Source organism: Anolis sagrei, chromosome 7 (assembly GCF_037176765.1).
Source record: "Anolis sagrei isolate rAnoSag1 chromosome 7, rAnoSag1.mat, whole genome shotgun sequence".
Classification (NCBI taxonomy): domain Eukaryota; kingdom Metazoa; phylum Chordata; class Lepidosauria; order Squamata; family Dactyloidae; genus Anolis; species Anolis sagrei.
In genome coordinates this window covers 32006637-32032213 of record NC_090027.1, presented here as the reverse complement: position 1 = coordinate 32032213, position 25577 = coordinate 32006637, and the positions used below count along the sequence as shown (strand labels likewise).

General features: G+C 43.8%; 1 protein-coding gene across 8 annotated transcripts in view; it reads left to right on the top strand.

Annotated features, from left to right (window-relative positions):
• Window positions 1–9004: 9004 nt before the first annotated feature.
• The window catches only part of LOC132782807 (protein CEPU-1-like), a 1227856-nt gene continuing 1211283 nt past the window's right edge, over window positions 9005–25577 (top strand). For 5 of the 8 annotated variants that reach the window (XM_060787744.2, XM_060787743.2, XM_060787740.2 and 2 more), the window contains exon 1: window positions 9006–9400. In XM_060787744.2, coding sequence (XP_060643727.2) covers window positions 9319–9400 — 82 coding nt within the window. In that variant the 5' untranslated portion in view covers window positions 9006–9318. Of the gene's footprint in view, window positions 9401–25577 lie in introns of all 8 variants that reach the window. The other 3 variants (XM_067470763.1, XM_060787738.2, XM_060787737.2) reach the window with 1 other exon arrangement.

Here is a 25577-nt window from a genome sequence, read left to right as displayed (position 1 = left end):
AACTGGATTATATGGCATTGTGAACTCAGATTATTATTATTATTATTATTATTATTATTATTACAGATTTATATCCCACTTTTCTCCCTCACAGAACCCAAAACAGCTTACAGCATATTAAAATCATGTAAACAACAATATAATTACATTGATAATAAGTATAAAAGATCACAAAATATCAATTTAAAACAACAATAATATACATTCACATTCTTGTGCCATCATGTCAGATCATATTGCACTTTGTTCCAGTACATAAACTGCACAGATAACCCAGTTCAAAGCAGATATTGTGGATTATCTCTCTTGATATTCTGGGTTGTATGGCTGTGTGGAAGGGCCCGATGTCGACAACACCTCTCTACTCAAAACAAAAGTGACTACTTCATTTCTGGTTTCCCTTGGAGAACTTAAGGTCCTTAAATCAAACCAAGGCCATCAACCCTATACTGTCACTGTCATGACCTTGATCGTTCTCTCTCGTTGTTGCAAATAATAAATACAGAGATGGGAATAACACAATTTGTTGTTGTGTGCCTTCAAGTTACTTCCAATTTATGGAACTCTGAAGGCAAATCTATCTTTCCTTTTGGCCACTTTCTATTTCTTGACTACTCACTATCAAGCGAAATAGTTGAACCGTTGTTTGGTTGGTGCTATTATTGTTATTGATGATGACAATTATGATGATGATGTGTGCCTTCCAAGTAATTTCTGACTTGCAGCAAGTGTGTGGGTTGTCAGAAATGGAGAGAGTAGAACTTGCCCCTGGCCACTCTGGATATTTCCATGCCTGACCATTGATTCAAGCCCTAAGCTCCACATTGGGTCTCTAATCATAGAAGAGAATCATGAAATTATAGCACTGGAAGGACTCCAATAAGACATAGAGTTCAACTTGCACTTACTGCAGAAACTACAGCAAAATAATCCCCAGGAAATAACTTTAGACTCTTTCTGAGGATGGCTATAAAACAAGATTCCACCACTTCTGTAGGCAATTGGTTCCACTATCTAACTGTTCTTGCTATCAAGAAATTCCCTCTAACATCCAGTCAAAAACTATCCTAAACTAAATTAGACATGGACTGACAGTCATGGGGCCCTTCCACACTGCCCTATATCCCAGAATATCAAGGCAGAAAATCCCACAATATCTGCTTTGAACTGGGTTACCTGAGTCCACACTCAGATAATGTGGAATTTTCTGCCTTGATATTTTGGAATATAGGGCTGTGTGGAAGGGCCCATGGGCAGGAGAGAACATGTCATCACCAGATGTTGTCAGGCTACAACTCCCATCAGCCCTTAACCAGCACAATTAGTGCTACTCTGCTGCTGAGTATGCATGCCCAGTGTGGAACACATCTCACCACGCTAAAACAGTGGATGAGGCTCTTAATGAGACATGCCGCATTATCACGGGGTGTCTGCACCCAACACCACTGGAGAAATTACACTGTTTAGCCGGTATTGCAACACCTGACATCCGCCAAGAAGTAGCAACTAATAGTGAAAGGACCAAGGCAGTGACATCTCCGGCTCATCCTCTGTTTGGGTATCAGCCAGCACACCAACAACTTAAATCAAGAAATAGTTTTCTAAGATCTACAAAGACACTTGCTGGAACACCTCAGCAAGCGAGAGTCCAAAAGTGGCAGGCTCAAACCCAGAACCTCAATCAATGGCTGATACCAAATGAGAGACTCCCCCCTGGGCACACAGAAAACCGGGTGACTTGGAAGGCGCTGAACAGACTGTGCTCTGGTACCACGAGATGCAGAGCCAACCTCAAGAAATGGGGCTACAAAGTGGAATCTACGACATGGGAGTGTGGAGAAGAGCAAACCACAGACCACCTACTGCAATGCAACCTGAGCCCTGCCCCATGCACAATGGAGGACCTTCTTGCAGCAACACCAGAAGCACTCCAAGTGGCCAGCTACTGGTCAAAGGACATTTAATAGAATACCAAGTCTGGAAACTTTGTGTTTTGTTTGTTTGTTTATCTGTTTTTAATGCAATACAACTGTTTTGGTTCGCTCCTGACACGATAAATAAATAAGTGCTAAGACTGGGACTTACCACCCATAGGGAAGGTTATTGAATCTCCACAACACAGTAGCCACTGCTTCATACAGTGGCTACATTCACAAAGGTTGCCATATAAAAAAGGGACCTACATAAATCCCCATTCTACACAGCCATTATATCACAACAATGTGATGTGATGGCAAAAAAAGCCAATGAGATTTTGGCCTGCATCAATAGGATTATAGTGTCTAGATCCAGAGAAGTCATGCCACCCATCTATTCCTCCTTGGTTAGACCACACCTGGAATACTGTGTCCAATTCTGCCCATCACAATTCAAGAGAGATATTGACAGGCTGGAATGTGCCCAGAGGAGGGTGACTAAAATGATCAAAGGTCTGGAGAACAAGCCCTATGAGGAGCAGCTTAAAGAGCTGGGCATGAAGAAGAGAAGACTGAGAGGAGACATGATAGCCATGTATAAGTATGTGAGAGGAAGTCATAGGGAGGAGGGAGCTAGCTTGTTTTCTCCTGCCCTGGAGACTAGGACGCGGAACAATGGCTTCAAACTACAAGAAAGGAGATTCCATCTGAACATTAGGAAACACTTCCTGACTGTGAGAGCCTTCTTTGGAGGCTTTTAAACAGAGGATGGATGGCCATCTGTTGGGGGTGCTTTGAATGCAATTTTCCTGCTTCTTGGCAGGGGGTTTAACTGGGTGGCCCACGAGATCTCTTCCAACTCTATGATTCTATGATTCGGTGATGTTGCCAGACCACAACTCCCATCAGCCCTTAGCCAGCACAGCCAGTGCTATGACATACTGGGACTTACAACCCATAGGGAAGTTATACAACACAGTAGCCACTGCTTCATATGAATACATTTACAAAGGTAACATTTACAAAACAAGGGAAAAGTAACACCTGCCGAAATCCCCATTCTACACCGCCATTATATCAACAGGAGTCTAGTCTCTTATTTCGCTTGCTAAGCTTGGCATTCATAAATGCACCCTTGCCACCTGCAACACACAATGATCAAGTTGAGGAAGAGGGTATCCTTGGCTTTTGCTGACTGGGTGAATCGACCTCAGTCCCTGCCTCCCAATGTGTACATTGGGCTTGGGCTGAGGATATCATGAACTCCATTTGATCTTCAAGTGCTACATCTCTGCAAGAAATGACAGCTCCTTTTACTATCTCATTAGGCTCCCAAATCGATGTCATTTATATGTTGCGGGAGAGCAACAAATCCAGACAAGAAAGCGAGAAATAAAGCGATCCCCCGTTATCTCCTGCCCTCCATTCATTCATATTCCTTTAACAACCCTGGCTCTTGCCATCTGATACAGGGAGAGCTACACACACTTGTCTGCTGATTTTAGCTTTCCTAGGTGTATTGTTTACTTGATAGGACTGCGCTGGTTTTTAAACCGTCAGATAACAGAAAATTACACCGTTCCCCTGATGCTTACACCACAATTGTTGTCATACTTCACCACATTGGCAATGCACTAAGCTTAGAGATGAGGAAAGTAAGTCAAATCTGTGTTCTAATATGTTTTTGGTCTTCGGCTGATGGATCACACACAAGTCAAGGGCAAGCCGCTGCCAAAGATGTGTGTGCATACTGTCTTGTCTCTGTCTCCTTCTTTCTTTCCTTGCATCTTCCTTCTGGAGTCCTGGGTGGTGCAATAGGTTAAATCCTTGTGCCAGCAGGACTGCTGACTGAAAGATCAGTGGTTTGAATCCAGGGAGTGGGGTGAGCTCCCATCTGTCAGCTTCAGCTTCCTATGTGGAGACATCAGAGAAGCCTCTTAGATTATGGATGTCTCATGGACAACATCCTTGCAGATGGCCAATTCTCTCACACCAGAAGCAACTTGCAGTTTCTCAAGTCACTCCTGACATGAAAAAAAACTTCATTCTTTCTCTATCTCCTTCCTTCTCTTTTTCTTTTCCCAAACTTTAGAATAGCATAGACTCTTTTTGAGACTATCCATAGCTGAGTTAAACTCTGTTTCCTCTGAGTTTGTGCTTGCTGGCACAAAAATGTTTTGAACTGGATTATATGAATCTGCACTGCCATATAACCCAGTTTAAAGCAGATTATCTGAGGCTTCTTCTACACTGCCATATAAAATCCAGATTATCTAGTTCAAAGAAGATAATGTGGCTTCGCTTCTGGTGTGAGAGAATTGGCCATCTGCAAGGACTTTGCCCAGGGGACGCTCGGATGTTTTGATGTTTTATCATCCTTGTGGGAGGCTTCTCTCATGTTCTCGCATGAGGAGTTGGAGCTGATAGAGGGAGCTCATCTGCCCTCTTTCCAGATTCAAACCTCCAACCTGTCGGTCTACATTCCTGCTGGCACAGGGGTTTAACCCACTGCGCCATCGGGGGCTCTTATAGATAATGTGGATTATCTGCCCTGATATTCTGGATTATATGGCAGTGTAGAAGGGCCCATAATCATGTAAGACCCCTTCTACACAGATGTATAAAATCCACATTGAACTGGATTGTGTGGACTCAGATAATACAGTTCAAAGCAGATATTGTGCATTATCTGCCTTGATATTCTGGATTATATGGCTGTGTGGAAGGTTATCTCTCTCTTCAGTTGTAGAGATATTGACAAGCTGGAATGTGTCCAGAGGAGGGCGACTAAAATAATCTAGGGTCTGGAGGACAAACCCTGTGAGGAGCGGCTTAAAGAACTGGGCATGTTTAGCCTGAAGAAGAGAAGGCTGAGAGGAGGCATGATAGCAATGTATAAATACATGAGAGGAAGTCATAGGGAGGAGGGAGCAAGCTTGTTTTCTGCTGCCCTGGAGACTAGGACGTGGAACAATGGCATCAAACTACAAGAAGAGAGATTCCATCTGAACATTAGGAAGAACTTCCTGACTGTGAGAACCGTTCAGCAGTGGAACTCTCTGCCCCGGAGTGTAGTGGAGGCTCCTTCTTTGGAAGCTTTTAAACATAGGTTGGATGGCCATCTGTCAGGGATGCTTTGAACGCAATTTTCCTGCTTCTTAGCGGAATGGAGTTGGACTGGATGGCCCATGTGGTCTCTTCCAACTCTATGATTCTATGACCCCCCCAGCCAGCAACCAGCCAGGCTTTGAAGTTGCAATGCCATTACTTGAAAATCAAGGTGGCCATTTGTAACATTCACATCTATCTCAAGCAGACAAGAGTTCTTTCTCCCATCCTGGACATTCCACAGATATCTAAACCTCACTTTCCTAGTTTCCAACAGACCCCTAAACCTCTGAGGATGCCTACCATAGATGTGGGCGAAACATCAGGAGAGAATGCTTCTGAAACATGGCCAAACAGCCCTGAAAACTCACAGCAACCCAGCTTCTGGTAGGCTCCACAATTCCAGTCCTGTCTTAAAACATGTCAGCCGTAGAGGAATCTATCATGAATCTTACACTGTAGAATCGCTATGGTTTAACAACACTTTAACTCCTTTTAACACTTTTTCTCCTGTGCTTTACTAATAATATAATATAATATATTGTATATACATATAATATTTATAATATTATAATGTAATACAATATAATGCTACTAATAGTAGTACAATATTATAATTATATATTTTATATTGCATGCAATATTACTAATCTATATAAATAAAAATGTAATGTTCGTTTGTGGGATTAACATAACTCAAAAAGCACTGGATGAATTGACACCAAATTTGGACAGCATACATCTAACAACCCAATGTATGCCCTTCACTCAATTTTTGATTTTGTCATTTGGGAGTTGTAGTTGCGGGGATTTATAGTTCACCTACAATCAAAGAGTATTCTGAACTCCACCAATGATGGAATTGAACCAATCTTGGCACACAGAACTCCCACGACGAACAAAGAATACTGGAAGGGTTTGGGGAGCATTGACCTTGAGTTTGGGAGTTGTAGTTCACCTACATCCAGAGACCACCGTGGACTCAAACAATGATGGATCTGGACCAAACTTGGCTCGAATATTCCAAATGGCCAAATATGAACACAGATGGAGTTTAGGGGAAATAGAGCTTGACATTTGGGAGTTGTGGTTACTGGGATTTATAGTTCACCTACAATCAAAGAGCATTCTGAACCCCACAAACAAGAGAATTAGGGCAAACTTCCTACACAGAACCCTCATGACCAACAGAAAATACTTAAGGCCATTGAGTTCAACTTCCTTTGCCAGGGCAAGAAAATGTAATCAAAGCCCTCCTGACAAAGAGCCATCCAGCCATAGATATAGATAAATATATATGATTTATAGTATAGATATGGTATCATAGATTTGAAAGGGATCCCTAAAGAAGGGCAATTATATGTTGTATGTTCCAAAGTAGGCAAACCAGACAATCTCCACATCAACACTGACAAACAAGAAGAAATACTTTTAACCCACAAGAATCAAGACATTACATATAGTAGAAACCAACACTTTCTCATTACTTTATTTTCCAGCTCACGAGACTGGGTCACAGCAGCGCATGGCAGGGGATAGCTAGTATTACAATATAATGGTGTAGTACAACATAGTAATATATAATATTGATATTGCACTATGCTAATAATTTAATGCATTGTATGTATATATCTTGTAAACCGCTCTGAGTCCCCTTCATGGTGAGAAGGGCGGCATATAAATGTTGTAAATAAATAAACAAACTGCCGTGCCTCAATGCTTTGGAACGGTAGGAGTTGGAGTTTGGTGATGCATCAGCACTCTTTGGCAGAGAAGCATTTGGATCTTGTTAAACTATAACTCATATGGTTCCAGTTAAAGCGAGACCAAAGTGGATTAAATGTCCAGTGTTGATGCACACACACAAAGTAGAAAGCTTTCTTATAGGCTGTGTAAGTACTATGTACACTCAGTTAATTATTTTACAGGCAAGCACATGCACATAACCCTTTCTCACACTCTAAATCACCTGGGTTGGAAATCAGGTATTGGCCAATGGGTGAGCTCTGTCTATTTGGCCCAATGGCTTGCACATGTGTTGGACTAAGCCTTGCCAGGTGACATGCATTAGGTCAATGGCTCATGGCTAACACCTGCTGTTACTCCTGCATCTATGCAACTAGAGCCAGCAAAACTCCACTAATACTTAAACATATAAATAATTTCTCCCTAGAAGCTAACAACATAATTAAACAGAGACTCTGATACTTTGGACACATAGGGCCCTTGCACACACCTGAATGAAATCCCACATTTTCTACTTTGAACTGGAATATATGGCAGAGTGGAGATATAATATCTCCAGTTCAAAGGAGATACTGTGGAATTTTCTGCCTTGATATTCTGCTTTATATGGCTGTGTGAAATGGCCCATAGAAAGGTCCAATGAGTGCTCAGACTTTGGAAATGCTGGTAGCTAAGAAAATGAAGTTGGGAATCAGCTAGGCTTTGAAGCTGCAAGGCCATTCAATGCGAATCAAAGGAGCCAATTGCGACATTCACATTTGCCTCAAGAAGACAAGAGTTCTTTCTCCCACCCTGGACATTATTCCACAGATATATAAACCCCACTTGCCTACTTTCCAATAGACCTCACACCCTCTGAGGATGCCTGCCATAGATGTGGGCGAAACGTCAGGAGAGAATGCTTCTGGAAAATGGTCATACAGCCCAGAAAACTCACAGCAACACAAAGTGAGGGCCCTTTCACACATCCCTATACCCCAGAATATACACAGCTTAATAAAACCCCACATTATCTGCTTTGAACTGGAATATATGGCAGTGTGGACACAGATAACCCAGTTCAAAACAGAGATTGAGGGATTTCCTGCCTTAATATTCTGGGATATAGGGCTGTGTGGGAGGGCTCTGAGTCCACACTGCCATATAATCCAATTCAAAGCAGATAATGTGGGATTTTTTGCCTTGATATTCTGGGGCCCCTTCCACACAGCTCTATACAATCCACATTGAACTGGAATATATGGCAGTGTGGACTCAGATAACCCAATTCAAAGCAGATATTGTGGGATTTCCTGCCTTGATATTCTGGGATACAGGGCTGTGTGGAAGGGCTCTGAGTCCACACTGCCATATATTCCAATTCAAAGCAGATATTGTGGGATTCCCTGCCTTTGTATTCTGGGATACAGGGCTGTGTGGAAGGGCTCTGAGTCCACACTGCCATATATTCCAATTCAAAGCAGATATTGTGGGATGTTCTGCTTTGATATTTTGGGTTATATGGCTGTGTGGAAGGGCTCAGAGTCCACACTGCTATATATTCCAATTCAAAGCAGATATTGTGGGATTTCTTGCCTTGATATTCTGGGATACAGGGCTGTGTGGGAGGCCTCTGAGTCCACACTGCCACCTAATCCAATTCAAAGCAGATAATGTGGGATTTCCTGCCTTGATATTCTGGGATACAGGGCTGTGTGGAAGGGCTCTGAGTCCACACTGCCACCTAATCCAATTCAAAGCAGATAATGTGGGATTTTTTTGCTTTGACATTCTAGGGTCCCTTTCACACAGCTCTATACAATCCACATTGAACTGGAATATATGGCAGTGTGGACTCAGATAACACAATTCAAAGTAGATACTGTGGGATTTTCTGCCTTGATATTCTGGAATATAGGGCTGTGTGGAAGGGCTCTGAGTCCACAGTACCATATATTCCACTTCAAAGCAGATAATGTGGGATTTCCTGCCTTGATATTCTGGGCTATATGGCTGTGTGGAAGGGTCCTGGGATACAGGGCTGCGTGGAAGGGGCCAAGGTGTTTCTGTAGCTCTCGAAACCTCAGCTGGACAGCATTAAGCCAGGGCACTTAAAGAGGTCTCAGGCGTCATTCATTAATCTACAGTGGAGATGCACTCTGTAACTCTCCGAAGAGGAGTTTGTGGCCGCGTATTGGTCGCAGCCGGTGCCAATCCGGGCGCGAGAGCCAACCCGGGCTCGGCGGAGGCGGGGCTAAGGAGCCTCCTCTACGGCTTCGGGTGCCCGAGTGCCTTGGAGTGGGGAAAATTGCCGCGAAGAAGTGGCTGCCTGCCTGCCTGCCTCTCTCTCCGGTGGCTTGCCAGCAATCGCGGCGTCCCTCCTTTCCAAAGGAAGGCAAAGTAAGGAAGGGATCCGATCCATAAGCGAGGCGAGCCCTGCCTCTTGCCAGCTTCGTGGAGAGGGGAGCGCGGCTGGAGGGGAAAGCAAGGCTGTGGACCGGAGGGCGACGTCGGGGAGGAAAGGACGAAGCCGCGGAGGAAGAAGAGCAGCCCAGCCCCGACCTCGAGCATGACTGGACTTCTGGCCAAGATGCGCACCCCGCTCTTCTGGGCCGTCTTGGCCGGGATGGCCTCCGTCTTCCTCTTCCAAGGTAGGCAGCCACGCCGGTTGGTTTGCTTTCCTTTCGGGTTGGATCCGGAGTGGAATTAGGGATTCTCCGGGAGCCCCTCTTTCCCTCAATCGCCTTTTGGGGGGCTCCTGGAGAAAGGCGCGTCGGGTGCGCGAATTGGAGGGGAGGGATTGATCGGATCGATGGATTGACGGATGGATCGGCTTTGTGACCACTCTGCGGTTGCGTCTTCAGCCTCTCCTTGAAACCTGCAAAGGAGGAAAGCCAATAGTTCAGGCTAGGCATCCACTCTCAGCTGGCTCTTTCCTAAAGCGCCCCTCTCGAGCTGGCTCTTTCCTAAGGCAATGGCGAGGATTGGAGGGCGATGCAAGGAGGAGGAAAACTTCAAGGCACAAACTTCTGCCGTTGCTAAGGCGCCAAAGGGAAAGGTGGGGGGGGGGGGGAGGGGAGGAACATAGCTGGGAATGGCCAACATCCCCCCCCCCCTTCTTCATCTCTCCCTTGGCAACCTTGTTGTCTTCCCATCCAAGATCTGTGGATGATGGGGTGTTTTTTGGTCGGGTGGGAAGGTCGTGGGGAAGGGAAGGTTGTCAAGAAGGGGGAGTTCATCTCTGTCTGCATCTACACTGTAGAGTGAATGCAGTTTGGCACCACTTGCTTTCACCCTATATGGGATCTTGGACGTAATGGCTTGTTGAGGCAACATCTCTCCTTGGCAGAAGAGGCTCATGCCCTTCCCAAATTGCATCTCCCAGGACTCCAGGGCATACCACCCTGAACATGCCCAATCTTGTCCCATCTCAGAAGCTAAGCAGGGTCAGGCCTGGTTAGTACTTGGATGGGAGATTCCAGGGTGTTAGACCATGTCAGCTAAAATGGTGTCAAACTGGGCTCCTCTGCTTGAAAGAAGGGATTTACAGATGGTGCAGATCCCCCTGTTTTTCTGAAATTGGAGTTCTCAACTTTGTCTTGGAATTCATGGTGTCCTAGACTCGATGAAATATGTGAATTGTAGATGCACTTCCAGAGTGTAGGCATCCTACCAGATCCATCCTAGCTTGAGTTAGGACAAGACCCATTGGGACTCTAGGGTTTATCTGAGTGTGAGCTGATTCTTCATTGGAGTCCGATTTGGTTGGGTTGGCCAACCCTGAGCTGCCTCTATGGACCCCTCCCCCTCCTTTCTCTCCCCTCTCCCCATTCCCCACAAGAGCATACTTCTAGCTCCTTTTCGGTGGCTTTGATTCTTCTCCAAGATGCATTTCACAGCAATGCGAGAGTTTGTTGTTGCTAAGTGTCTCTTCCACCCCCTCGTGGGGCTTGGCGTCTGGTTTTTTTCCTCCTCCCCATCGTTGCTCTTCTGGCTTTGAGATCTGGCAAGAAAGTGGGGGATTGGGAAGAGATCCAGAAGATAGCAAGGGAGGGAGATGGGAGATGTCTGCTCGTCTTATGCCCTGTTGGGTCCACACAACCAGACTCGTGGATTGGGTGGTGATGTGAGAGAGAAAGAACAGAGGGCTACTGAATGAGATAAATGTTTTGACATTTGTGTCCCCCTCCCCATCCCCTCCAGGAGGTTTTGTGTCTCCTCCTGACACGTGCAGCCTTTCCATAAACTTGATTAAATACTTTCCTTGTAATCCTCCCTGACCTCTCCAGCTGAGGTCAATAGACTTGAGGAAGAGACTTAATGCACTCCACCATGGAGCCCAGAGAGCTTTCTTAGGGTGGTGAGTGCGGAGTGGGGAAAACACACTCTTACGGGTTAATCCCAGGATAAGGGAAGGGTGGAAACCAAAAGTTTCAGAGGACTCTATTGGCACCTGTCTGTTGTGTACGCGTGAGGCTAGTGGCAATTTGTGGTTCAGATCTCCATTGGGTGTGCTTCACTTTAAAGGTGCTCTCCAAGGTGCTGAACCTCCTCTAGAAGGATACAGTTCAGCACTTTGGACAGCTCACTAAAACCTGGAGTGGTTTCACAGACCTAGTAACATGGGAGCTGCCCCATATGAAGCAGAGAGAGGTGTGTTGAGTTTTCTAACACATGTTTTTTGGAATATGTGTGTTTGTCTGTGTGAAGGAAATGGTCCCATATATCTTTCAGCATCCACAACACTGGCAAGTTTTACAGTTTATGTTAGTTGTTTGGATATGGATTTGTGTGTGTATTTTTGCATAACCTTCCCAGCATGATTCTTTGAACTTTCGAATAAATAAAACTTCCAGTATTTATTAGTCACCCAGAATGAAAAGAAAGCATGTCTGTTCCGTGACTTTTGAATTCCCCACCCCATCTCTTTGGAGACATTAAATTGTAATGCATTTGACTATATGCGAATAGCTTAGAATCCTCTATGGGTGCTGCACCATATTTTAAAGATTTAAAGATGTATTATTTATGTTAATATTTGATTAAAGAAATATTTAATGGTTACGTTAAAATGGGAAAGTGTCTGACAGACCATCAAAACAAAGATGAGATGGTCTTTGCCTGAAGGTTTAACATCTTAAAAGATGTAAGATATACAAGGAAAAGAGAACAGGGGGAAAAGAGACAAGCAAAGAAACTTGGGCACAGGTTGTTTGGGTTATGTTGTTCGTCATCCTGTTGGAATGGCTACTACAGTGGTTCCCAGACTCTGGCTCTCCAGATGTTTTGGACTTCTGCTTCCAGAATTCCTGTTGGCAAACCCAACAATGGCTGCTAGGAGTTTGTCTGTCTGGAAGACACAAGTGAGGGGACCTAGTGGGATATTGAGTGATGGTTGGGGAGAAGTAGAACCGACTGGCCTTCTAAGAAAGCTGATGGTAGCCATGCTATCCTCCTCTTTCTCTCTTCTTTAACAATATACTGTAGTTGCTTTCAGAGTTGTTGAATGTAGCTTTGGACAGTTACAACTTAGCACATTGTCTCATATTTTATCTATTGAGTACAGCTATGCAAGACACATCCCATGTCTTCATTTTTCTGGGTGGTAAGGGGCCGTGATGGCAATGTGTCAAACCACTAAGCTGCAGAACACGCTGACTGGAAGGTTGGTGGTTCGAATTCATGGATGGGGTGAGCTCCCATTGTTAGCCCCAGCTTCTGCCAACCTAGCAGTTCTAAAACATGCAAATGTGGTTAGATCAATTTACATGACTGCATGGAACAGTGCCACATGAGCTAGGGCAGGGGTCCTCAAACTTTTTAAACAGAGGGCCAGGTCACAGTCCCTCAAAGTGTTGGAGGGCCAGATTATAATTTGGAAAAAAAAATGAACTAATTCCTATGCACACTGCACATATCTTATTTGTAGTGCAAAAACACTTAAAAACAATACAATAATTAAAATGAAGGAGAATTTTAACAAATATAAACTTATTAGTATTTCAATGGGAAGTGTGGGTCTGCTTTTGGCTGATGAGATAAGATGGTTGTTGTTGTTGTTGTTGTGGTTGTTGTGTGCTTTCAAGTCATTTCAGACTTAGCTTGACCCTGAGCAAGGGCCTAGTAAATGACCTTGGATGGCTTTATTCGGCCCCCGGGCCTTAGTTTGGGAACCCCTGACCTAGGAGGTGGCTATAGACAATGCTGGCTCTTTGGCTTAGAAATGGAGATGAGCACCACCACCCCTCCTCCCAGAGTTCAACATGACTAGACTTAATGCCAAGGGGAAACTTTTACGTTTACTTAAGGGAGAAGTTTCCCATTCTAGTAACTCAAGGGGTATTATTGCCTCAGCGGTTGTTGCTGTTGTGGTGGTGGTGGTTGTTTGCCTTCAAGTTGTTTCCAACCAATGGTGATCCCAAGGCAAAGCTATCATAGGTTATTTTTGAGCAAATTTTGTTAGGAAGGGTTTTGCCTTTGCTTTTCTCTGAGGTGGAGAGAGTTGCTTATGACTACCCCCAGACTTCCATGGCTGAGCAGGAATTTGAACACTGGTCTCCAGGGTCATAATCCTATAGTCAACCCAGTATAACAGTGGTTCCAAACCTTTGGTCCTCCAGGTGTTTTGGATTTCAGCTCCCACTATTCCTAACAGCTGGGATTTCTGGGAGTTGAAGTCCAAAACACATGGAGCACCAAAGGTTGGGAACCACTGCACTACACCATGCTGTCTGCAGCTTCAGACAGCAATCATATCAGAAATCTCATTCACAAACTGAAAGCTCGCTGCTTGTAGAAAGCCAGCACTTAGAGGAGAAGGGATGCATTCCTTTCTGGTCAACTGGCAGGTTTCTAGCATGAAGGGAGCTGTTTTGCATGAGTAAGTGCTGTCAAAGATATGGACCATCCTCAAGTGCAGCAGTCCAAGGCCTTTAGTGTGGCATGAGAATGAGCTATATACTTAGTATCACCTGTATATTTTTAGCATTCCAAATGGTTTCCCAAATATGGCAGTGGATCCTATTTATTTATTTATTTACAGTATTTATATTCGACCCTTCTCACCCCACAGGGGACTCAGGGCAGATTACAATGTACATATACATGGCAAACATTCAATGTCATAGACATACAACATATATAGTCAGAAACATAGAAGCTCTCAGCAGCTGAATCCAACTTTTTTCATGAGGGTTTTCTAGCCTTTATGAGGGTATTCTGGCCACCAGGGGAGCTGTTGCTTCACTGTCCATTTGTGACAATGATGAAGTACTTCCTCATTCTTTGCAGGCTTGCTGGAGATTTTTATGGCCTCATAAATTAGTTAAATTAGCCTCCCAACATAAGTGGTACCTTAATTTCCTACTTGGAGTCCCCGGTGGCACAGTGGGTTAAATCCCTGTGCCGGCAGGACTGAAGACTGACAGGTCGCAGGTTCGAATCCGGGGAGAGGCAGATGAGCTCCCTCTATCAGCTCCAGCTGCTCATGCGGGGACATGAGAGAAACCTCCCACAAGGATGATAAAAACATCAAATCATTCAGGCGTCCCACAGGCAACGTCCTTGCAGACAGCCAATTCTCTCACACCAGAAGCAACTTGCTCCTGACACGACAAAAAAATTCCTACTTGACAGATGCAACTGTCTTTCGGGCTGCAAAGGTCGACAACAAGCTACACAAATTGATTGGAAGCTCACTCCAACCCGGGCTGGCTTCGAACTCATGACCCTTCGGTCAGTAGTCATCTTAATGCAACTGACTCTCAGCCAGCTGTGCCACAGTCCCGGTGCTTTTACCCCCTCTTTACTAGTTTATTTTGGAATGGATGTGGGGTGAAACATTATGACATATTTTCCTCCCATGGAAATGATTTTCCACCTACTTACAAATAGCAACCTTGTACATTTGTTCTGTCTTGAGGATGAATGGTCAGAAATTGTGGAGTACTTCCAAAAACCATAAGATAGCATGCAAAGAAGAGTGTTGTGTATATTGGCAAAAGGAGCTGAATTGCAGTTAGTGACCCCTTGGTAAGCTTCTGAGGATTCGAGGATTTCCTGAAAAGCAGATGGCTCAGCATTAGATTGCATGTTTTGTATGGAGAACATCCCATGTTTAATCCCTGGCATTTCCATTCAGCCACAGAATGCACAGTACAGAGTTAGGTGGATGGATGGCCCAACTCTGCACAAGCCAGCTTCTGATGTTACTTCCCAACATAATTTGAAAATGAGTGTTTTTGGTTGGGTTAAGTGGGTCTCATGCCTGGCAACATCAGGTCATCTTTGCAAGGTCTGACAGATAGTGTTAGATTAATTCAAGATGGATCCGCTCACATCTTTCCACCTAGCCATCCCTTCCCAAATGCAGTTGGTCTTCAGACATGAGAAGTCTGGCTCTATCTTGATTGTTTGTATGGAAGCAAAGTCATGAAATAGTATCAGTATACACGCTTTGCTGTTTTCTTTTCCTTTTTAATAAATGCAATAAGAATTTCTCATTTTTAAAGTCTGGACGTGGGCCATCTGGATTAGCAAGTTATTTGAATATTACAAGGCTAAACTTTTAAGCAAATATTTGACAAAGCTGTGTTTTGCCAAACTTAAACCTGCATAGCAACAAGGCTTTTTTTTCAAACATCCATCTTGGCTGAAGAACATCGATAAGCTACCTGTTGCCATGTAATGACATACTGTATAACAGGATTTTATAATTGATGTGTTTCAGTAATCTGGTTTTGTGAATATTTCTTTCACCTTCTTCCTAACCTTCCCAACCACATTCTAATTTTAGATGGTTTGTGGTTTGTATAATATATGTTGTGATTGAGGCAGTGGTAAGCCAATGTTTCTTGGCAAACTGAGTGGAAGAAAAGCCTTCCATATTTGAGTTGCTGTGAGTTTTCCGGATTGTATGGCCATGTTCCAGAAGCATTCTCTCCTGACATTTCACCTGTATTTATGGCAGGCATACTCAGAGGTTGTGAGGTCTGTTGCAAACTAGGAAAATGGGGTTACAAAATTACAACAGCAAAACAACAGGGAGGGAACAATCAAGGACATCTAATCACCGCTCAACAAAAGATTGTCCCAGGCACTAACAAGCCACACCAAACAACAGCCAGGCCATCAAATGCTAATCAAGGTGGTCAGTTGAAACATTCACACCTAACTCCAGCAGACAAGAGTCCTTTGTCCCTCCCTGGTCATTCCACAGATATATAAACCCCCTTTCCTAGTTCCAACAGACCTCGCTACCTCTGAGGATGCTTGCCATAGATGCAGGCAAAACGTCAGGAGAGAATGCCTCTAGAACATGGCCATATAGCCCGAAAAAACCTACAACAACCCAGTGATTCTGGCCACGAAAGCCTTCAACAATACATTAGACTATGGAATGATTGACTGGCTGAGCTCTCAATGCCAGTTTTGTTTGATTTCTGGGATGGGAAGGAGGAGACTGGCAACATCTACATCTGGTTTTGCCCATCTGTATTTTCCTGGAAATCTGAGGTTAAAGTTCTGCCTGTTTACAGGATCTTCTTCACCTGATCTGCCCAACAACCCAAAATGGGGTTTATATATCTGTCTGCGGGGGGAGAGAAAGAACTGTTGTCTGTTTGAGGTAGATGTGAATGTTACAATTGACCATTTTGAGGTAGATGTGAATGTTACAATTGACCATTTTGATTAGCATTTAATGGCCTAGCAGTTTCAAGTTGTGGCTTCTTACTGCCTAGGGGAATCCTTTGTTGGGAGGTGATTAGCTGACCCCAATTGTTTCTTGTCTGGATTTCCCCTGCTTTTGAGTGACCCAGTGATTCCAGCCATGAAAGCCTTCCACATTTGCATTTCAGAATTGGGGAGCATAGGATAAGTTGTCGGTTTGCTCGACAGGATATCTGTGAAGGCAGGGACACTGAAGAGTATGCCCAACTTGAAAGATACAGGAGAGTCCTTAAGCTGGGAAAAAGGAAGCCTAAGGAATACTGTGCAATGGGGAACATGAAGTAATGATATGATTGTAGCTTTGGAGCGGATGCTTAAAAAATGGCCCATTGTCTGTTATATAGGAAAGCCACTTGAGAGGGTTATTTCTCAGGGATGAGGAATAGTTCCTCCAGAAGAGAAAGGGGACCAGCCTGCCAAAACATTGCATCCATCACACCAGGTAGCCTTTGCTGTGCTTTGCAATAACCCGGCCTTGCTACATCGATCCAGCTGGCCTGCTTGGGAAGCGATCCACGTTCGAAGTCATTCCCTTCTTTCTCTCCCCCGCTCTCTCCCGCTCCCTCTGGTTTTTGAGCCGTACATTCTGTCTCCTTTCTTTAACTACGGCTTCTGTTCCTTGCACTTTCCTTTCACCTGCTTAGGGAAGAAAGTTAGAGTGCCAGCAGCAGATGGGTACTTCTCCCTTTTGAGGTGGATGATAGATATTCTCATAGACTGCTGGGTGATTAGTAGTGGAAATGGTAAGGGGGGTTGCAATGGGGATCTTGCCAGTTATGATATGCTTCTGCCCAACACTTGCAGGGATACAAAAGCAGAGGAGAGCTGTCCCTTCAGCACTCACCTTCCCATTTCTGCCCGAGCTCCCACATCGAGTACGGAGACTGCTATTTTTGTCTTCCCTTTCTCGAGCCATGGTATCGCTTCCTCTTAGGAGGATTTGTTCCTTTTTAATGCTTTCTGATCAGTTTTGTTTGGATATAGCCTTTTGTTCCTCTGGCTGGTATCTCATTTACTGCTTCTGGTAATCTCTTTCCTCTCTGTCTCTGAGCATAAAGAGAGGCTTCTGGAGAGAGAGAGAGAGAGAGAGAAAATATGAAGACGGGGAAAGAGGAAGCTGAGAGTGTGTCTGCTACCATTGGTGCCTTCTGGAGTGTGCTAGGCAATTTAGAATTGGCACAACAGGCTCAATTCGCTTTTTGTTTTTTGGGGGCACAAACTTTTAGTATCTCTCAGCAGCTGAATTTGAACAGGCAACTTCCTTTGCAGGCACAAAGCCCGGGCGGACAGCAAACGGGAGCAGATTGCACCCTCCCCATTCCACCCTGTCACCCTTCTGCTCTTCTACCCACCAGACAAGTGGCATAGCTTTGCACCCTGTCAAGAAATTTCTGGCTGAGAATGTGGCATCGCGTCAAATGGAGACAGCTCCTCTCTCCCTCACCCCCGCCCCAAATCTTTGCCATGAATAATAGGAATCTGTTATCACACTTACAGAATCCACACATTTCTAAGATGGTTATATATTAATAATGCTTGCAGTGAGTACTGCCTTTGTTTCTCTTTCCTTTACAAGGCAAAAGTCATTGCAGTGTTTGGAATGTCTTCTGTGAGAGGTGTGGGAGGAGGGCATTTTTGCCTATACATCTCCCCAAAGTAAGACATACAGGTGTGTTTCAGACATCACTTGCATTTTCAGCTGATTTTGGCCTGGAGCCCCAGGTTTCAGCGGTGGTCAGGGGAGCTTTTGCACAGTTAAAACTCATGCACCAGCTGCGCCCATACCTTGGGAAGTCTGATCTGGCCACAGTGGTCCACGCTCTGGTTACATACCGAATAGATTACTGTGATGCGCTCTACGTGGGGCTGCCTTTGAAGACCACTTGGAAACTTCAGCTAGTTCAACGGGAGGCAGCCAGATTACTAACTGGGGTGGCATACAGGGAGTATACCACCCCCCTGCTATGTCAGCTCCACTGGCTGCCAGTCCATCTCCGAGGCCAATTCAAAGTGCTGGTTTTGACCTATAAAGCTCTATATGGTTCTGGCCCAGCTTACTTGTCTGAATGCATCCACCCCTACATCCCACCTCATAATCTAAGAACATCCAGGGAGGCCCTGCTCTCACTCCCGTCAACAGCACAGATGCGCCTGGTGCGGACGAGAGACAGGGCCTTCTCGGCTGTGGCCCCCCACATATGGAACATACTCCCAAATAAGGTAAGATCTGCTCCCTCCCTCCTGGCTTTTGGGGAAAAATTAAAATCATGGTTTTGGGACCAGACCTTCGGGCAGTAGAAGTAAATGAATGCAGCATTTTGGAAATACTATGACTGGAATGGCGATTCGATGGATGAGACTGTTTTATTGTTTTAATGATTGTTTTATTGCTTATGGATGTATTGTTTTAATTTTCTGGCATTGAATTTTTGCCATGACTTGCGTGTAATGCACTTTGAGTCCCCCTAAGGGTGAGAAAAGCGGTATACAAATAAATAAATAAATAAATAAATAATGTGCAGGTCTCTTTTTGCTTACTGGAGGAGGAGGAAGACAAACTGTCATATATGTGCATGATTTCCACTTATTTTAGGTGATTCTATAGTATACCTTTAAAACTTGGGAGGTCTGAGATGCTGCCAGGAGGCTTCAGGGTTCAGCAATCTTAAGCCTGAATTCTAGAAGCATTCCGCTAAGTGCAGACTCTGAGATTGGCATTGATGTTGACTTACCCTTGAACACTTGGGTACAGTGGAACTACCATTGGGATTCAGGCCTCAGGGCTTGGATTATACCTGCTCCTCTTCCTGAAGGCAGGCCAGACTGTAAAATTGGCAAAATGGTTGTTTGACAAGGTTGGAAAGATTTATATATTGGTTTATTGAAGTGCTGTTGTGAACACTAAGGTGAAAGTTCATGCGGTCGAGGATTTGGATATTGGTTTCTGAGGGTTTTAACTTATGCTCTGTTTCTTTATGCATGTGGTTTGAGTAGAATTTGCATCCTTCCCTTCCCAGTTTACTTTCTAAATGCAATGCTGTTTTTTTTTATTTCTCAATATGAGGTCTGATAAACCTCCAGTGCTACTTGAATGCCAGGCTGTAGATCTGGTCCTGGTTTCTTACTGGTACTGTGCATATCAATGCTATCACTGAGCTGAGATGGAACTTATATGGATCTCCAGAACTTTTGGGACTACAACCCTTACCATCCTTCATCATGGGCAATGCTGTTTAGGACTGATAGTCCAGCAACATGTGATGGGTCACATAATTCCCACCCTTGGTTTAGAGCAGGCATCCTCAAACTCTGGCCCTTCAGCTGTTTGGGCCTCCAACTTCAAGAATTCAGACCATTGAATAAGCTGGCTAGGGCTTCTGGGAGTTGGAAAGTCAGAGTTTAAGGATGCCTGGTTTAGAGACTCTCCATATGAAATACAATTTGACATTTGCCTTAATTTGCTGATCCCCAAACTAGTGTATCCATTCCACACTCTTGTCTGGCATCAAACTCCAGCTAATAGTAAAGTATGCTGGGATCAGAGGTTTAGCACAATTATAAGACTTATCAACCAAAAGATTGCAAGTTCGAAGCCCTGGGTTGGTGTGAGCTCCCAGCTGTCAGCCTAGCTCATTGTTTACCTAAGCAATTTGAAAACAACCTTAGGTGTGATTAGAGAAATTAGGTACCACTAAAAGCAGGGGAGGTGTTTTATGACGCCATAAAGAAAGAAGATCAGAAAATGCTGGGTGACCAAAAAAAGGAGGAAGTCCTGACGGCTCTTCATCATAGAGGAAAGAGCAACAGCACCCCCTGGACTTGAGCCCAACCTTCCATGGCACCTCCTTCTGTTCTGTCAATGTGTATTGTCTATACAAAGCAGCATTGAATGTTTGCTGTGTATGTGTGCTGTAATCCACCCTGAGTCACCTTCGGGGTGAAAAGGGGAGAATATAAATAAAGTGTTGTTGTTGTTGTTGTTGTCATTGTCGTTATCATCATCTTGTTCCGTAATACCAAATCAGTTAATAGAGGGCAATGGATAGGCCTATTGATAATATTATGGTGGGGACGGGAGACAGGGACTTCTCAGTGGTGGCCCCTTGGCTATGAAACTCCCTAGTGAAATCGCCCCCCTCCTTCCTGACTTTCAGGGGGGGGGGGATGTATTGTTGAAGGCTTTCATGGCCGGAATCACTGGGTTGTTGTAGGTTTTTTCAGGCTATATGACCATGCCTCTAGAACATGGCCATATAGCCCAAAAAAAACCTACAACAACACAATAAAAACATGGCTGTGGGACCAAGTTTTCGATGAGTAAATGGGAGCAGTGCAATAAGAGACTATAATGCAATGAAGACTTGGATCGGCCCTGGAATACAACCTGGACGGTGTGATTTTAATTGATGTTTTAATGTTTATGTTTTTATTGTTTCGGATTGTAATGCATTGGTTTATTTATCGGTATGTATTTGTGGCATTGAATTGTTGCCTTTGTAAGACCACCCTGAATCCCCTTCGGGGTGGGAAGGGTGGGATACAAGTGAGGTAAATAAATTATTATCATTTTAGATGCAGTGTAACAACACACCCAGCATAATCTTGTGGCTGCATGTTTCATAAAATAGTAATGGTTGGGAAATGGTTGCCTAGCCCTTTCCATCCAAGGAATATTAGGGCTCTTTGGAGCACTGCTTTAAACTTTACAATCAAAAGCGTTTTGATGTGGGTGACGTAATCTACTGGTAGCCTTGTAAGATGGGCTATTTCAATTTCTTAATTTTACAAACTATTATTTTAAAATGTCACCTTTCCTCCAAGAAGCTTGTGCTGCTATGCCCAGTCTTGCTCATTTTGCCATCACTGCAATCTCATCAGTGAGATGAGGCATAGATAGCAGCCCATTACAGTTTATAGTGTTATAGGTTATAATGTTGGTTTATGTTGGGAATGTGAGTGTTGTGCTTGCATGAAGATTGGAATCCGAGATTATATGCTCTCAGAGGCTCTGTTCATTACAGCACACTTTGAGTTGGAAGTGGGGTGCAAGACTTATGACTGATCAACAGAACTCAGTTGAACCATTTGTTTTCTGTGCATGAACCAAGTGAGAGCTGAATGGGGAAATTTTCTTGTTCACAGCTGAGTCTCTTAGCTGCAGTATTGTACCGGCCCTCGCTGAGATGAAGATGGCCTGATTGCCGCTACAGCTTGTTTACGTAGACTGTAAAGAGAGAACTGTCAAAAGGCATGCAAAAGTGTTTTCCAAACAGGCAATCATGTTTGTGGATGAGACTTTACACATTTGGGAGGGGATTGCAGAGGAGTTGAATGACACAGCCGTGCCAAGTTGCGTCTCTTATAAAAGACAGTTTTTAAGCAACAGATCGTTGCTGTAGTTCAGTCCCATTTCCCCCAGCATGGGGTTGGCGGTTTTGTGTTAAAACTATTGTGTTGATCAACAGCAAGAGAGGAAGGAGAATTAAAGAAATGGCTTTGGCATTTTCCTCCTGGCGTGGGGATGATGGGACTGACGGATGTGTATTTAAACAAATATATTGACTTCTTTCTGCTAATATCAAGATTTATTGTCCCTTGAAGAAAATAATAATATCCTTGACTTCACTGGGGTCAATATTTACTGCTTGGCTCAATAAAATCGTTGCTATTCATCTCAGCAGCCACCAATCAGTGCTTAATAAATAATAGTAATAACCAATGTTTACAATCTTAGCCGTCCCAATTACAGAGTGTGCAGACACAAGGCATTGGGATTATGTTATGACTGCGAGCCAGAGGCGTGTGTTGCAAGTGCTATGATAATAGTTGTTGTGTCTTTTCCGGGCTGTATACCCATGTTCCAGAAGCATTCTCTCCTGACGTATCACCTGCCCCCGGTGGCGCAGTGGGTTAAACCCCTGTGCTGGCAGGACCGAAGACTGACAGGTTGCAGGTTCGAATCCGGGGAGAGGCGGGTGAGCTCCCTCTATCAGCTCCAGCTCTTCATTCGGGGACATGGGGGAAGCCTCCCACAAGGATGATAAAAACATCAAATCATCCGGGCGTCCCCTGGGCAACGTCCTTGCAGACATCAAATTCTCTCACACCAGAAACGACTTGCAGTTCCTCAAGTCTCTCCTGATGCAACAAAAAAAAAACCACCTGCATCTATGGAAGGCATCTTCAGAGGTTGAGAGGTCACCTCTGAACCTCTGAAGATGACCACTATAAATGCAGGCAAAACATCAGGAGAAAATGCTTCTGGAACATGGCTATACAGCCTGGAAAACACACAACAACCCCATGATCCTGGCCATGAAAGCCTTCAACAATACATTGCTATGATAATAGCTGGTTTATTTTTTTTAAAAAAACTTTCCTGAACTCCACTTCCAACCTCAGCATCCTGTTGCCATGCATCAAGAGGAGCCAGCTTGAAAAGCTAATGGATAAGGCAGTGTTTCTTAAGCTGTCTGATGTGGGGAAGCAGCAGGATTTCCCCCTCAAAGCACCATGGATAGTCATTGTATTGGTATCCATGGACTATAACCATGTCTTTTTCCCTCTGGAAACTCTCCAAGGACCATCAGCCAAATACTTGGGGACTGGCAGTGGTCCAGGGACCACCTTTTAAAATAGCACTGGGAGGTTATAATGGACCGCTGTTCAGGATGCGGTGTGTGCTGCCATTTCTGTGAAGGGAGATAAACTGAGGACTATAGAATCATGCATGTGTATACGTGCAGAAAACGCAGAAACAAGTCTGAGGCATAACATCTATTGGTTTCAGAATCCTTGGCTTCACTTTTTAAAAAAGAGCAAAATGTTGTCCTTATGGTTGCCAAGATAAGGCACGTGGAGCTGGAATCTGTTAAACAGATCAGCATTTAAGGGTTGCAATATGTACATGAAGTAGATTAGATTGAGCAGATTAGCGAATGCAGTTGGCCCTCCATGTCCACATATTCTGTATCCATGGATTCTGCCATCCATAGCTTAAAATATTTAAATAAAAGCATTCCAAAAGGCAAACCATGATTTTGCCATTTTGGGTACTGTATCATGAATTATGTTTTTATGATGTTGTGTATGTATTTTTATTGTGTATATTTTAACTCTGCTTGAATGGGTTTGGTCACTATGTAAGCTGCCCCATGTCCCTTCAGGAAGATGGTGGCAGGATACAAAAATAAAATTATTATTATTATTATTATTATTATTATTTTGACACAAAACACAGTATGTCACAGCAAATGAGACATATATGCTGGATTTTGTATCACAAAATCACAAGTTGAACACTTCCCAAATGTCTAGGACTGTGTGATGTATTTTCGAATGATGAACACAGATCCAAGTAAGGTGGCCTTTTGCAGTTGACAGATCGTGATTTTGTCAATGTTTATCGTTTCCAAATGCCCACTGAGATCTTTCGGCATGGCTCTCAGTGTGTCCATTACCACTGGGACCACCTGTACTGGTTTATGCCAGAGCCTTGGCAGTTCGATTTTGAGGTCTTGATAGTGGCTGGGTTTTTCCTGTTGTTTTTCATCAATTTGGCTGTCATCTGGTATGGAGACATCAATAATCCAAACTTTTTTTCTTTTCCACAATCGTGATGTCTGGTGTACTGTGTTCCAAAACTTTGTCAGTCTGGATTCAAAAGTCCCACAGTATTTTTGCTTGTTCATTTTCCACTACCTTTGAAGGTTTATGATCTCACCAATTCTTTACTATTGGCAGGTGGTACTTGTGACATAAGTTCCAATGAATCATTTGGGCCACAGAGTTGTGCCTCTATTTGTAGTCCGTCTGTGCAATTTTCTTGCAGCGGCTGGGGATACGATAAATGGTTTTATCAGCTTCCTTGCACAATCTGCATTTTGGGTCATTAGCTGATTTTTCGATCCTGGCCTTAATTGCATTTGTTCTGATGGCTTGCTCCTGGGCTGCAAGAATCAGGCCTTCTGTCTCCTCCTTCAGTGATCCATTCGTGGGCCATAAACAGGTCTTCTCCTTATCAACTTTTCCTTCAATTTTATGAAGGAAATGGCCATGCAATGCTTTGTTGTGCCAGCTGTCAGCTTTGCTTAGCAGTGCAGTTTTCTTGTACTGATTCTTTGTCTGCTGTGCTTTGAGAAGTTTCTGATTATTGACCTCAATTAAAGCAGGTTCTTGGCTTTCCTTGACATATTCTGCCAGGGCATGTTTTTCTTCTTCAACTGCTTGTTTTACTTGTAACAGTCCTCTGCCACCAGGCCTTCTAGGCAGATAGAGCCAGTCAACATCACTGCGAGGATGTAGTGAATTATGAATGGTCATGAGTTTTCTTCTTTTTCTGTCCAAATTGTCCAGTTCTGCCTGTGTCCAGTTTATGATGCTAGTAGTATATCTTATGACAGATATGGCCCAGGTGTTTATGGCCTTGATGGTATTGCCTCCATTGAGCTTGCTTCTGAGAATTTTTCTGACCCTTTGAATGTATTCTTTGCTGACCACAGTTTTCACATGTTCAAATTGTCCTATTATTATTATTATTATTATTATTATTATTACTACTACTATTATTATTCCATAAGGGACACCATTTAACTACATCATTGTAATATCCATAGATTTTTCTATCCATGCTGGGTTCTGGGACCAAATCCCAATGAATTGCAAGGATCCATTGTATATTCAATTTCAAGTGGCACACTTTTGGTTTTTAAATTTGACATAAATAACAGCCACATGCTACTTATATCAGCGTACACTGATATGCCAAGAGGCTCTTACAGTTGCTTGAAAAAGAACAAACAAAATCCCCATGTTGAGTAGAGTTGCGGCCAAGTTTTTTTGTTTCTCCATGGTACTGCTCAACTGTCGTCGCTCTCTTAGAAGTAAGTCTTCCCTGATTGAAATATTCATTTGGCTTCCTCCTTGTCCTTCTGTGCAGGCTTTGCATCTCTTTAATATCTTGGCATCTCCTCTTGCTTCTGCTCTTGAAGTTTGAGACTTTTTCCTGGAGTTTTTGACTCTGGGTAAATAAAGTACCCTTTGCTCTATCTGTGCCCACTTCTCCTCTCTTTTGGCAGATTCTTTTTTTAAAAGCAAGAA